The sequence below is a fragment of the Epinephelus fuscoguttatus genome, linkage group LG16, assembly GCF_011397635.1.
Source record: "Epinephelus fuscoguttatus linkage group LG16, E.fuscoguttatus.final_Chr_v1".
NCBI classification, from domain to species: Eukaryota; Metazoa; Chordata; class Actinopteri; order Perciformes; family Serranidae; genus Epinephelus; species Epinephelus fuscoguttatus.
This window is the reverse complement of record NC_064767.1, coordinates 38,519,193-38,534,893: the sequence shown is the minus strand read 5'-3', so window position 1 is coordinate 38,534,893 and position 15,701 is coordinate 38,519,193. Positions and strand designations below refer to the sequence as shown.

The following is a 15,701-nucleotide window of genomic DNA, read 5'->3' as shown; positions in this document are numbered from 1 at the left end:
GTCGCTTACGACACTCATTTACGATCCACGCTGACACCGTACATCGCTGCGTCAGGCTAGAATTGGGTTGATATCGTGTAGTGTGTACCAGGCATAAGGCTGCTTGAAAGCAGAGGACATAAGGAGTTGGACTTCAGTTTGGTTTTCCTTGTGTGTTATTGCATTTAATAGTTGAATAAAACTCAAAATGTTTGAAAGATGTAGACAACTGTAACATATCCAAGCCCTGCATATGTGTGCTGGTTTGGCTCAGACAGTGTGTCTGAATTTAAACTGTCAACCCTGCAGTTCCCATAATGCATATTGATTAATGCCATGTCTTGTACCCATTGATCTACCAACATCCTGGCTAATATTTAAGGGAAAAGATAAAAAGTTCAAAAGGAAAGAGGTCTTAACTATTACAAACATTGTGAAATCAATCAGACACTGCTGCAAGTGTAATCATCTAATCAACTATGTGAGATTTAAAACAATTACTATTTATTTTTTACAGATGCATTAGACAGGCTTTAAACCTCCAATCACCAGTCCCACATTGAACAACTGGCAGGTGCTGAACTACAGAGAGGTCTGAATAGTTAAAGAGAGAATTCTAAACCATCCAAACAGACGCAGAAGTATTACTTTGATACAGTTATAATTCAGAAATACCACTGAATACAGTGGGGTTAAGTAGCACAAAAGTTGTAGTAGCAGTAGTAATAGTATTGGAAGCAGCAGTAGTATTGGTAGAAGTAGTAGTGGCAGACAGGTTTGAACAGGTGACCCAACATTCTCTAACATAATCATTGACGTAACACTGTAAATTAAAAAAAATAAATAAATAAAGCATATCTTAAAAAGTATAAATGCTTGACAAAAGCTGAAGAAGAGCACACGTCCTTGAAGAGCTGAACATTTTGACATATGAATGATTGCTGTAGTTCAGAGCATGCAGGAGGAGAAGCCAACTGAAGAAATGTACGGAAGAATAACAGTAAAGATTGGATGACAATATTAGGAATGCTGCATCAGCATTTACACTAATAAAGCTTGTTAAGCTACAGCTTAACAAAGTTAACTTTTTTCCTAAATAAATTAAAATGATAACAAATGAAAATTGCACTGATCAATGCAGAGCAGAACACACTAAAAAGTATACCTTATTTACATTACAGCTATGCACATGCATAGTGTGCAGTATTCCAATAATAGTAATAATATACATATTCCCATATCCCAAAACACAGTTAAACAAATGACTCCAAACCTACTGCCAAACAGTGATTCAGTTCCACCAGGGCAGGTTATAAGCCTCTCTAAGGCTGCGCTACCTGTGTGAGCAGAATGTGACGGCTACCTCATTGAACCACTGTGGCTTGCATGCACAAAAGCCAGTATTTCACTAACTTATGGAGCAGTGCAAGCCACTGCATTGTCCACAACATGGTCCTGCAAGTATTTCAAAATAAGGCTTGTGTGTTAAGGATTCTGTCCCAAGCGGTGACCTCTGAGGCTGAAAAATGAAGGCTGGCTCCAAGAGTGAGTCAGTCCCCATGGACACCTATGATAAAATGCCCAACTTTGTAGCAGAAATAAACATGTTTACAGCCTGGTACAAAAATTAGTTTTGGTCTCTATAGGTAATTTCAACATTCATGACAACCTGTAATTCACCATACATTTTATTAAGGCTTAACCTTGTGCCTATTTAAGGGCGGGGCCACTTGAGAGACAGGTTGTCTGCAAGACATCGCCAGTCTTTGAGTCACATCCATCCCTCGCTCCTCCACAGCTACACCAAATATGGTCACCTCTAGCTCCAAAAAAGATGGTGATGGCTGAAATGCCAAAGTCAAGGCTTTAAAGCGGCAGTCCACAAACCAATAGGTAATGTCACGGTAGCTACATCAGTTATTTTTACACCCTGTGTTCTGTCCACACAGGGTCCAGATTGTAAGAGGGCTTTTATTTTGAAACGTAAAACGTCAAACAGGAAGTGTTGAGTTAAAATATATATATTTATATTTTTTCATGTCTGACAGATACAGACATTGAAACTGTAGTGAAAGTGGTACAATGTCAATATGAGTATCAAAAGACAATTTTCAGTCTACTTTGACTAAAACCTGCACGTCAGGCAGAAAAAATAGACGAGACGCCGGATCTCTGGATGCTAGGCAGCTGAGCAGCAGCCTGGCCGTGTCTAATCATGCAGACAGTGCTGCTCTCATCTGTTAACAATTTTATATAGTCTATAGTTAACACGATTGTGGAAAAAAAAAGAGAAAAACATAAACAGAGGTTATACAACACAGACGCTGCTCACGCAGGCACTGTAGCCCGGGTGTAAACAGCTTATCGATGGACTTGCATTTACCCTTTTTACTTCAAGGTGGTTGACAGTAAATGTTATCTTATACACCTGTTAATTGGTTACATTTTAGCAAACAGGACTACATTGTGATGTCATGAATGTTTAGTATTCCATTGAATGATGGTTATGAGCTATGATTTTGGTTCAAAGCACACTTGGAATGTTTATATTACAAAAAAATGTCTGTATGTAGCATACATATTCAGCAGTATCATGTCATTTATCATTCTTCGAATATATTTTTTTTGTCATTCTTTCACTGGCTTGCATGAGGTCCTTATTTACAGGTGACCCTGTGTGACTAAGGTTTGTATTTTACTGCAATGTCATTCAACTTTTCACCTGACTGGCTTAGTATATCACTTTAACAGTGCCACATATACCCAGTAGAGGTCTTAATGGACTGGATTCCTAGTAATATATCTCATCTGGCCTGGATCCAAATTGGATTGTCACCATTTACCACTTGCTGTGTGTTTATCACCAGCTCTTTTCATGGTTCTTTGAAGTATGACACAACACAGGTGCCACGTACTATTTGGAAATTTGGCACAAGTTCACACTGTGACAATAAATGCTTTTTGAAGTGATGTGGAGGGAATACAAATGATCTGAAGAGCTCAGTAGTCCAGGAGACACAACACAGAAGCAATGGCCAAAACATACCTTGTGCAACAAGCCCTGAAATAACTTAATTACAGTGGTTTTCAACTGTTGTTATAGTTTTTCTTTTCTACAAATGGTACCACACATTTCTCAACACTGAATTCACTTCTTCTAAACTTTTCACTCAGTCAGCACAACAGAAGTCAATGTTTGCACATGTAAACATATTTGTCCAAAAAAAAAGTTAACATTTACGTTCCAAACCAAACACTTTTTCACATCTATATGTAAAAATAAAGTAAATGTATAAACTCCTGATTGGAACTTAAGAGTGCAGCTCTGAGTGTCTGGTTTCATTCATAATGACCTCTATGAAAGACGTGTCAGGTAAGGGAGGGGATCATTTTTTAACTGTATGGTGGTTTTCTGCCCATCCCAGGATAGAGTCACTTTTCCTGCCAACTTATCCTCTACTTTGCAACTGTAAAGGTATTCTTTTCCTCATGGAGGGGTGTGTATGACCACCTGCCACATGATCAAATGTCCCATTCTGGACACCAAGAGGATGGATCAGGCATGCAGGTGTGTTTTTAAAATAGGAAAGAAGGTTGTGATGTAGATGACAGTCCATCCATCCATTTTCATCTGCTTATATGGGGCCAGGTTGCAGGATCAGCGGGCAGAGCAGGGTACTCTGGATGTCCCTCTCCCTGGCAACGCTTTCCCATGGCGTTCCCAGGCCAGATGAGATATATAATCCCTCCAGTGTGTTCTGAGTCTGCCCCAGTGCCTCCCACCAGTTGGACATGTCCAGAACACCTCTGATGGGAAGGCACCCAGGAGGCATCCTGATCAGATGCCCGAAACACCTCAACTGCCCCCTTTCAACGCGAAACAGCAGCGGCTCTACTCCGAGCTCCCCCCAGATGTCTGAGCTCCTTACCCTAATTCTACAGCTGAGCCCAGAAACCCTACGGATGAAACTCATTTTGCATTTTGTATCCATGATCTCATTCTTTCAGTCATTACCCAAAGCTCATGACCATGGGTGAGGGTTAAGACGTAGATGGACCAGTAAATCAAAAGCTTTGCTTTCTGGCTCAGCTCCCTATTCACCATCACAAATACCACCAATACAGATAAATACAGATTAAAGGGTCGGCTAATGTTATTGTATTTCTATATCTGTAGCTGTCTTATACAAGAATGTATTGTAAATACATAACAATATACAACATAATGTAGTGTTTTACTGCATTATTTTAGTTTCATTTTGTGCACTTGGCATTAAATCAAACAATTAAAAATAGAAAATATATCCTTTAAACATCATTTCTGTGACACATACGATAAGGTAGCACAATCAATCCATGCCCTTTTTTGTTGTATTTGTGTCTTGGTCTATGCTAAATAAATGAATAAATGACAATTATGATCCAGGTTGATTTTACCTGTTGTTCATGTTGTTGTGTATCAAGTGTTTTGGCTGCAATGGTGTATTTTGGATGCTGAGCTGCATGTCAATAAAGAGCACTGTGTAAATAGTAGTGAATAAATGAACTCAGTATAGAGAAATGTATGCTATCAATTAAAAAAAAAAAAAACAGTCCAAGTCTCTTTTATTAGGTCTTGTAGGGTTTGCTGATGACCTTGTCAATCCATCGCAGGAACCTGCTAACACGTGTGTACACTCCAGGAAATGAAGGGTTACCACAGCCATGACCCCACGAGATGACTCCTGTCAGCACCCAATGGCCCCCCTCTGCCTGACAAACCAGCGGACCCCCACTGTCACCCTGGCAACTGTCCACACGGTGGCGCTCCGACAGGCTCCCAGCACACAGCATGCGGCTGGTGAAGCGATCACTGTAACGCTTCTTACACTTCCAGGCTGGAAGCAAGGGGACCCAGGCCTGGAGCAGAGTTCGGGAGTACTCCGAGTCTGACAGGAAGAAGCAGACAGGACAAAAAAAAAACATGACATCTGACAGAAATACAAATAATGAAGCAAAGGCTGCGACAGAATCACAGGGGGAAGTGCATGCGTATGTGCGCCAAATATCAGATGTGCCGCACAGTTGTGGTCAATGTACAGTAGTAGAATGTGTGTTGCTCTTTAAGAACTGGACGTGGTCTACAGGTAAATGTATGCTACTGAAGATACATACACTACATGCTGATACCTAAACCCGTGTTAAAGGAATAGTTCTGATTTTCTGAAGTGGGTTGTATGAAGAACTTATCCATAGACAACATATTAGATACAGTAGATGTTAATTTGCACACCCCCAGTCCAACATGGAAGCTAAGCAATGTACTGCTGTGGAGGGGTCAGCGACAAAATGTATTTGAGCCACCTCAAAATTTTTTTAAGTGTACGATATATTGGAGTATTTTCATCACTTTACCTTTTCCATCAGACAGATGGTAACAATGGGGAAGCCAATAAAGGCTTCAGCTTCCCATCTACCCTCTCGTCAAAGCCACCAGACTTCACTGAAAAAAGCAGTATTTTTAGCTCACTGAACAAGGGAGCCACTAGTCTACTGCTGCTTCAATCAAATAGTTAGTTTGTGTTATTGTGTGACTTTGGTGAATCTGAACCAACCAACCCTTTTAAACGCATAGACAAGCAGCTCCTGTGTAAATATTAAATTACTGTTTTTCTCAATGGAGTCTGGCTTTGAAGAGGGCGATAGAACAGTTTCATTTTCAAGATGGAAATCAATGTCTGACGTTAAGGTAAAGCAGTGTAAATGGATAGTTTATTTCACTGAGCTGACAGTTCCTTGGGAATACTCGGTGAAAAAAGCCTATGAAAGAAAAAACTTAGATATGCAGACTTAGGAGCAGAACTAGGATTTGTCCAGTGGAAGTGGGATGTAGGGGATTCATAGCAAAATCAGCTGTCTCGCTCCTGGGGGAACTCGGAGTGCGGGGACAGAGTTTGAGGAAGACAGTGAAGGAAATGTCAGATGAAGCAGGTAGATGTAGTCAGTGGATTTGGATGAAGAGGAATAATGTCAGTTGGGGGCCAGTAGGGGGACCTACTAGGCAGGGTACATAACTCCTTGAGTGGACTATTTGAATCCCTTTGTTTGAGACCATGCTGCAAGGTGAGTGTGTTTGCAGATTCTGAGTTAATCTTTTCTATCTCCCTTAACTTAAGCTTATATTGGAGTTATGATATGTAGCGTGTGAAATAGGGTATGATGAATGTGCTAGGAAAGGTAGTAACAGCACTGTCTCTACCTGGAGCTCGCATAAACGGAGCCTGGTTTTGTTGAAGGTGGCAGTGCTGTTTGGGCTGAGAAAGCCATGTGTAAGTAAGGTAAAGGAGGTTGTTGGGTTGGTGCGGGGAGCAGTGAGACCTGGCATTAGGGGAGTGTCTCTGGGACGCCAGAGATCACTGTCTAGCCTCCTGGAGGTGTCGTGGGACCGACTAGACGAAACACTGGTGAAAGGAGGTTCCCACCCGATGACCCCAAAGACATGTTAGTTATCACTGCTCACTGGTCTGTACAGTTAAGCCTTGCCATAATAGCTTATCATAGGGCTTAGGAGGTTATTCACTGAGTGCTGATCCTTTATCTAGAGCACAAATTTCTTGTGTTTGTTTGAATTCTAAATATAGCATACAGTTAAACTGATACAGATTTTTTAGGTGGGACTTTTTAAGGTGGCTAAATACGTTTTGTTGCTGACCCCTCCATAGCAGTCAAACTCCAGCCTGCCTCTCCAAACTGGGGGTGTGCAGACTGACATCTACTGTATTTAATATACTGTCTTTGGATAAATACCCCATACAACATGGCATTTTGAAGGAAGGATATTGGACTTTTTTTCTGGTTGGATTACTCTGTGCCATGGAGGAAAAATGTTTTTGAGATCTACTGTAGTGGACATTTTATGGTAGCCCTTAGAGTCAAAGTCAAAACAACATTTGACAAAACAGAACAAACTTAACTAGAAGTGAAATGTTGTAATGTTTTGTGAAATGTTTTTGTGAAATGTCTTTGTGTTTTGTGAAATGTGATCTTGTTTTGCTGTTGTGTTTTGTGAAATGTGTTTTTTTTTTTAATTTTGTCTTGTTTTGGGAGATGCTGTTGTATCTTAATACATTGTGCTCAAGCTGACATTGAACTTTCCTTTTAGTACTTTCTTTTGGTGGTGCCACCAGGGAATTAAAGGTAGTCCCAGTTAGTGGTCATTAGTACCACTGTTTGGATGAACCCAGACAACAGAGAAATGTAGGGAAAATGATGTTGTACAGCTGTTTCTGTTTGATCCTGTTTTGTTTTGTTTTGTTTTTTCGCCCGTTAAAGGGTTTTTTTGGGGAGTTTTTGCTTATCCGCTGTGAGGGTCCAAAGGACAGAGGGATTTCGTATGCTGTAAAGCCCTGTGAGGCAAATTGTGATTTGTGATATTGGGCTTTATAAATAAAATTGATTGATTGATTGATTGAAGACACGTGATGGTCAGAGCAGTTCGGTTACCTGTGATGCCCCAGCCAGTGATCACACAGGCAGCTGGCCTCTTCTCCCACTTGTTACCTGGCTCTGGCAGACACACTGCACCAGTGTGAGGGTTAAATGCTACACAGTTGCCCTCTGTGCCTTTGAGCCGCAGCAGGGCGATGTCATACTCCCAGCCCTGGTTGTGGTATTTTCTGTGGATAACAATGCGTTCAGGGGACAAGGTGCGTTCAAAGTCATCCTGCTCCTCAGTATGGTAGTCACCCAGGCGCAACACGTAGCGGGTCGGGTCTCTGCCAAATCTGAAGGAGCAAAGCAAATTTGGAAGTTGGTCTTGAGAAATGCATTTGCAAGAATGAGGTCAGGAGAATCATTTACGATCCAAACCACTGGGATAATGGTCTTTTCTCCCTGTTAAGGTCGGGAAGAAGGTACCAGACACATGTTCTTTTTAATGCACAATTTGAGGAACTGACAGAATTACATTTCATTGGAATTGGATCTTATATGATTACATGTGACACATAAATTGATTGACTGATAGATAATGTTACGACAACTCAGGAGGGATTTCATTTTAGCAAATAGGCACCCATGGTAAAGACCATTTAATGTAACAAAAATGTGATGAAAATATGATGAATGATAAAAATAAAGACTGTCAAAAATAATGAACATGGAAGGAATTCTATACGGGAAAAGTTTCAGCTGGTTGCAATCTGCAATCCTCCAAGCTAGATTCCACTAAATCCCGTTGAATCTTACACACTGTTACTTTAATGCATAGCTGGAAAGGACAGACTGTCCTTCCAGAAAAACGGCCTAATAGGTTGGGAGTCAGGTGACACAGTATTAAGAGCAACAAAATCACTGTAGGATGGAGGTTGAGGTGGGTGGGGGGGTCAAACAAACAGGACTTTGACCCAAGGGACCGCAGTTTATGTCCCATGTGAAACCAAAAATCAACGTTAACTATTTTTTTGTATGTATGTATGTATGTTTTTTTTATGTACATAAGTTAACTTACATTATGTATATAATGTGTTTAATTTACATACACAATTTAAGTTATGTAACAAACCTTATTTTTATTTTAACCTTAAATATAATATTTTCCTAAACCAAACTAACTGGTTTTATTGCCTAAAACGAAAAAAGTAAAACTGCAACTGTTTCACAATGTGAGTGCATGTGTCCATCACTGGTACTCTCCAATGATCATGTAGTTTTGTGAGTCACTGGCAAATGACCTGTTGTATCGTTTGGTTATGAGGATGTGTTGGGAATGTGACATCAATTAAAGGGAAACGTGATAACAGGTGTCCATTAGAGGGCGCTGTCTCCTACCTCTTAAAGCAGTGGGCGGCAGTCACAACCCAGCAGGGGTTGATGAGTGATGCTCCACACAAAGGATGATTTCCTTTAGACTGAGACCTGAGCCACAGAGACACCTGCCAGGGCCACTCACCCCTGAAATCACATACATACAAGCCACAGTTATGCCTTTAGGGGGGCAGCTGCACAATCCCACCAATCTGGAAATCCATCGGTGTGAAAATAGTCCAGGGGCCAACGGGCTAATTTTCACAAATTGGTGTCACTTAAAAGGACCAAACAATTTTGGTATTTTTGACTTCCTCTATGTCTCTAGTTTACATTTTGGTATGATAGACCTGCCTGTGTAGTAGCTTAATAAAAATTTTTGGATGATCTTTGGGTCTTCCTGAAAACAGTCAAAATTGAGGCCTCTCCAAAAGGGGCGGTGTCTTATCACATGAATCTCAGGAAATAATTATCAGAATGTCACCAAATTTGGACTGAATGTTCACAGACAGTTGCTGCACACAATGCAGCAAAGATTTCATCAGTACCTTGCTCCTTTTAAAAAATGTATACACCTAAACACACATGAATTACAGGCAGACATGGAATAAGGAATAAAAAATCCAAAAGGCATGTATATATGTGTTTGCCATTATGAATGTAAACAAGCCAGTCACCCCAAAATTGCATTTGTATGTGCCAAACAATGTCATCTATCATAAAAGTAGGTTATTAGATTATTCACCTCACCATCTAATGTCACCAGCCCCTGACAGGTAACTAGTGCAGCCAGAACTTCAAACAGACAAACAGAATGGGGCCCTATTAGTACAGGGGCTCAAGGGATCGTTTTCACAACTTGGTAGGCCCCTATCACCCACGGGGACCAAACAATTTTGGCATTTTTATCACTCTACAGGTCTCTAGTTTATATTTTGGTATGATAGCCCTGCCTATCTATTAGCTTAAATTATAGTTATCACTCTGTAAACAAACTTACACCCGTGTAGGCAAAACACTACAAATACGGCGAAAAATTAATTAATAGATATCCCAATGTAACTTGCCCAGTTGATCATTCATATTAAGACAAGTATTTTTTGCATTACAAATTTTCTGAAATATTTTATTTAAATATGCACCAAATTTATTAATGAAGACAATCACAAGGAGGGGAAATTGATTATGCAGTTACTGTGCTAACACTCAGTGTTACTGTAGCCTACAGTAGGCCTACTAGCACTCAGAGCTGCCCAGTTGCTATTTGACCCATAACTAGGAGACAAAGGGAGTGCTACCACTTGCCTAAGGCGGACTCCCAGGCTAGCAGAGGGAAGGAGGTGCCTTATTTCTCCATTTCTCCATTGTAGGCCGTCCTAAAATAGGGGGGCCCACCTGCTGCCCTCATCCTTGATCAGTACTTCCTAAGGAGTCAGCTGGATGAAGTCCAGCGACAAGTAGAAGGATATCAGTAACACTGCCGCTGAGGAGGAGGAGGAGGAGGAGGAGGAGGAGGGAGTGGTAAGAGAGGATGCAGGTGACACTGAGGTCAGTATGCCAGTCAGAGAGAGAACCATGGAGCAAAAGGTTAGAGTTAGATGGCCTAGGGCAAATGACAGTAAAGAATGGGAGATAGTTAATAGAGATTTGTTAGTAATTTTAAGCAGGCTTAAAGGAAATGCAATAGAAAAGTTAGAAAACATGGGAGATATAATTTACTCATATAGTGCAGAGAGGTTTGGGGTGCATGAGAGAAAGAGGGGTGAGAGGGTATAGTCAGGTAAGTCTAGGCAGCAAAGAGAAATAGAGAAGTTAGTTAAGGAAAGGAGACAGTTAAGAAAGCAGTGTAAAAAGGCTACAGAAGAAGAAAGGGAGGGAATTAATGTGTTGCAAGAGGAGTTGAGAAGCAGGCTAGCAGCTCTTAGAAGGGCAGAGCATCTCAGGAGAAAGAGGAGGAAGAAGGAACATGTAAGGACAGGTTTTTTCAGGGACCCTTTTAAGTTTGTTAAAGGACTGAAGCAGAAAGGCTAGAGGTTGAAGAATATTGGAGAAATACATATTCAGATTTAGAGAAGAATAGGATAGTTTTTATAGGTTTTTCCACCAGATATCCCTCCATTAGGAGGGATAGAGCATGAGATGGATGTCAGGCCACCTACGTGGAAGGAAGCTCAGGAGGTGGTCAGGCGTGCAAAGGCTTCTTTGGCCCCAGGGCCTAATGGAGTCCCCTACCGGGTTTATAAAAGTGCGCCTGATATCCTTAAATTTTTGTGGAAACAGCTAAGAATAGTTTGGGAGAAACAAATTATCCCAAGAGCATGGCGTAGGGCAGGGGGTGTCCTCATTCCTAAGGAGAAGGAGTCTGTGGACCTTAGCCAATTCCGGATGATTTCTCTCTTGAATGTGGAGGGAAACATTTTCTTTAGTGTAGTAGTGCAGAGATTAGCTAGCTACTTAGAAAGGAATAGCTTATTAGATACTATGGTGCAGAAGGCAGGAATACCAGGTTTTGCAGGGTGTTTAGAGCATACTAGCATGATCTGGCACCAGATTCAGGCAGCAAAGATTAAAAAAAGGGACCTACATGTAATATTTTTAGGTCTTGAAAATGCGCTTGGTTCAGTACCACATAGCCTCATTTGGAGTGCATTTGACTACTTCAAAGTGCCACATGTAGTTGTTAACTTAGTGAAAGCATATTTTCAGGATATTAGGTTGTGTCTAAGTACGGCAGGTTTCACAACAGGTTGGCAAAGGCTAGAAATAGGCATCATGGCAGGGTGTACAATTTCTCCATTAGCTTTTACTATGGTGATGGAAGTCATCATCAGGGCTTCTATGTGGGTGGTAGGTGGGGAGAGATGGCAGAACGGGTTGCATCTTCCACCAGTTAGGGCTTACATGGATGACATGACACTGGTGACCACAACGATGCCATGTACAAAGAGGCTACTAGAGAAGGTAAATAAGAACCTCAAGTGGGCCAGCATGAAGATCAAGCCTAGTAAGTCCAGAAGCATCTCGATACGTAGAGGGAAGTTAAGTGACAGGAAGTTTGTCATAGATGATGAGGAAATCACAACAATTAGGGAAAAGTCAGTAAAGAGCTTAGGTAGGTGGTACAATGTGGAGTTGAATGATGAGGAACAGGTGGTGAAATTTAGAAAAGATGTGGCTGCAGGATTAGATATAATAGATAAATCAGAACTTCCAGGAAAGTTGAAGTTGTGGTGTTTGCAATTTGGGCTATATCCTAGGTTAATGTGGCCATTGTCAATTTATGAAATTCCAATATCCATTGTGGAGAGAATTGAAAGGTTGATTAACTCCTATATTAGGATGTGGTTGGGTGCTCCTAGGTGCCTAAGTAGTGTTGCATTGTATGGAAAAGGGATACTTCAGCTGCCAGTATGTAGTTTAACAGAGGAATTTAAATGTACAAAGGTCAGGACAGAGCTGTTGTTATCTGGGAGTGAGGACGTGGAAGTTAGGAGTGTGGTTCCAAATCCAACCAAGGGGAGGAAGTGGAACCCAAGATCTGCAGTTAAGGAGGCAGAGGCAGCTCTTAGGTATGCAGATATTTTTTTTCCCCGTTAAAGGGTTTTTTTTGGGGGAGTTTTTCCTTATCCGCTGCGAGGGTCATAAGGACAGAGGGATGTCGTATGCTGTAAAGCCCTGTGAGGCAAATTGTGATTTGTGATATTGGGCTTTATAAATAAAATTGATTGATTGAAGACATGTGATGGTCAGAGCAGGCAAACCGGTATGGAATAAAGCAGGTCTCAAAGATAAAAGAAAGCTGGTTGTGGAACAGATACGTAGACAGGAGGAGATACTAAGGGGTGCAAAGGTAGTGGCCCAGGCTAAGCAGGGACAGTGGTTGAATTGGGAAAGTGTAGAGAAGAGGAAGCTTAGTTGGAGGGACCTGTCGGGTATGGAGAAGAATCGTATTAGATTTCTGGTAGGGGCTACATACGATGTCTTACCAACCCCCCAGAACCTAAAACTGTGGGTAAATGGGGACCCATCATGCCCATTGTGTTCAGGTACCACAACCTAAAAGCATATTTTGTCAGGCTGTAAAGTTAGCTTGTCACAAGGCCGGTATACATGGCAACATAACCAGGTGTTGAAAAGTTTAGCTGCAGGCATGGAAGGGAAATGAAGACTGGTAAATTCTGGTAAAAGGGTTTTAAGAACAGGAGTTTAGCAATTCAGTTTGTCCATGAGGGGGAGAAATACAGAAGGGATAAGTTAGTAAGGAGGCAATGGTGTGGCCACCTAGAAGGTGCTTGTGATTGGGAAATGCAAGTAGATTTAGGGGGAAAGCTTGTTGTTCCCCAGGAAATAGTTTGTACCAAGCAGAGGCCTGACATAGTATTGTGGTCAGTGAGTCAATGGATAGTTTATTTCATTGAGCTAACAGTTCCTTGGGAATACTCAGTGGAAGAAGCCTATGAAAGAAAAAAGCTTAGGTATGCAGACTTAGGAGCAGAAGCTGAGCAGCAAGGATGGAAAACTAGGATTTGTCTAGTGGAAGTGGGGTGTGGGGGATTCATAGCAAGATCAGCTGTCTCGCTCCTGGGGGAACTCGGAGTGCATGGACAGAGTTTGAGGAAGACAGTGAAGGAAATGTCAGATGAAGCAGCCAGAGCTAGTCAGTGGATTTGGATGAGGAGGGATAATGTCAGTTGGGGACCAGCAGGGGGAACTACTAAGGAGGGTACATAACTCCTTGAGATCAGGTGGAGATATCCACCAGTCAGTCCTCTTAGGAGAAAATCCAGGAAGAGGAGGGTTATTTAAGTGTGGGAGTGGCCTATTTGAATCACTTTTGTTTGAGACCATGCTGCAAGGTGAGTGTGTTTGCTGAGCCTGGGTTTGTTTAAGGTGGCAGTGCTGTTTGGGCTGAGAAAGCCGTGTGTAAGTAAGGTAAAGGAGGATGTTGGGTTGGTGCGGGGAGCAGTGAGACCTGGCATTAGGGGAGTGTCTCTGGGACGCCAGAGATCACTGTCTAGCCTCTTGGAGGTGTCGTGGGACCGACTAGACGAATTACTGGTGAAAGGAGGTTCCCACCTGATGAACCCAAAGACATGTTAGTTATGACTGCTCACTGGTCTGTATTGTTAAGCCCAAACAGCTTCCTATACAGTTAGCGCTTTCAGTGGCCGTGGAAGGTCAATCATATTTAAAAAAACTGAAGACCTGCCAAGACACATTCAGAATTGGGAAGCTCCTGGGAGGTCTCAGATGACCTATTTCACATGCCAGATGTATCTGCCTTCCACAAGCACAACTAAAGTAAACACGCTTCGCTACCAGCTATTTTGTGCAAGGCGCGGAGAAATAGACTCCAGTCAGCTTCCACCTTGTGAAGATTGTCTCTACATGCATGCCTTATGAGCAAACTATCAGGCTGCTATCTGGCGGAGGAGTCTGGAGTGCAATCCAAGTGTACCAAATCCAAAGGATCATGGATGGAAGATCCATGATGGGGATCTGGCCACCGAGTGGATGCGAGGTACGCCTGCACCAGAGGCTGTATTGGACCTACTATCATGCTCCTGCTCACGAACATGTAAACTTTCACAATGGCCATGCCTGCAAAGTGGTCTGCATTGCACAGATATGTGTGAACTACAAACCTGCAGCAACCAGGCAAATGAGCTGGAAAGTTTTCCGGAGCTGAATGATAGTGATGTGGACGATGAATGATGTGACAGAGCAAATTTTATACTATACAACGGCTCTAGATGGTCTAAATTCTAATTCGTGCTCCTAGCGTTGACATTATCTCTGCGCTCTGCCGTATGCCATCTCTCCCTCTGTTTTAAGGAATCACCAGCCACAGCTCCTGTCTCTTCTCCACCTGATTCAGAGTCTGCCATTGCTGTCTCTCCATGCTCGCTGACATTCAATTTCAGTATAGTAGCTCTATAGTAGTGTTAGCTAAGATGAGGGCAGCAGGTGGGCCCCCCTATTTTAGGACGGCCTACAATGGAGAAATGGAGAAATAAGGCACCTCCTTCCCTCTGCTAGCCTGGGAGTCCGCCTTAGGCAAGTGGTAGCACTCCCTTTGTCTCCTAGTTATGGGTCAAATAGCAACTGGGCAGCTCTGAGTGCTAGTAGGCCTACTGTAGGCTACAGCAACACTGAGTGTTAGCACAGTAACTGCATAATCAATTTCCCCTCCTTGTGATTGTCTTCATTAATAAATTTGGTGCATATTTAAATAAAATATTTCAGAAAATTTGTAATGCAAAAAATACTTGTCTTAATATGAATGATCAACTGGGCAAGTTACATGGGGCTATCTATTAGTTAATTTTTCGCCGTATTTGTAGTGTTTTGCCTACACGGGTGTAAGTTTGTTTACAGAGTGATAACTATAATTAAGCTAATAGATAGGTAGGGCTATCATACCAAAATATAAACTAGAGACCTGTAGAGAGATAAAAATGCCAAAATTGTTTGGTCCCCGTGGGTGATAGGGGCCTACCAAGTTGTGAAAACGATCCCTTGAGCCCCTGTACTAATACGACCCCATTCTGTTTGTCTGTTTGAAGTTCTGGCTGCACTAGTTACCTGTCAGGGGCTGGTGACATCAGATGGTGAGGTGAATAATCTAATAACCTACTTTTATGATAAGATGACATGTTTGGCACATATAAATGCAATTTTGGGGTGACTGGCTTGTTTACATTCATAATGGCCAACACATATATACATGCCTTTTGGATTTTTTATTCCTTATTCCATGTCTGCCTGTAATTCATGTGTGTTTAGGTGTATACATTTTTTAAAAGGAGCAAGGTACTGATGAATGCTGCATTGTGTGCAGCAACTGTCTGTGAACATTCAGTCCAAATCTGGTGACATTCTGATAATTTTTTTCCCGAGATTCATGTGATAAGGCAGACACCGTCCCTTTTGGAGAG

General features: G+C 41.9%; 1 protein-coding gene across 1 annotated transcript in view; it reads right to left on the bottom strand.

Annotated features, from left to right (window-relative positions):
* Nucleotides 1-461: 461 nt before the first annotated feature.
* si:ch211-51a6.2 (neurotrypsin) overlaps nucleotides 462-15,701 on the bottom strand; it is a 52,201-nt gene continuing 36,961 nt past the window's right edge. Inside the window, exons 12-14 of the mRNA XM_049601183.1 lie at nucleotides 8,788-8,910; nucleotides 7,462-7,742; nucleotides 462-4,907 (exon numbers count right to left, since the gene is read on the bottom strand). Coding sequence (XP_049457140.1) covers nucleotides 4,588-4,907; nucleotides 7,462-7,742; nucleotides 8,788-8,910 — 724 coding nt within the window. The 3' untranslated portion in view covers nucleotides 462-4,587. The remainder of the gene's footprint in view (nucleotides 4,908-7,461; nucleotides 7,743-8,787; nucleotides 8,911-15,701) is intronic.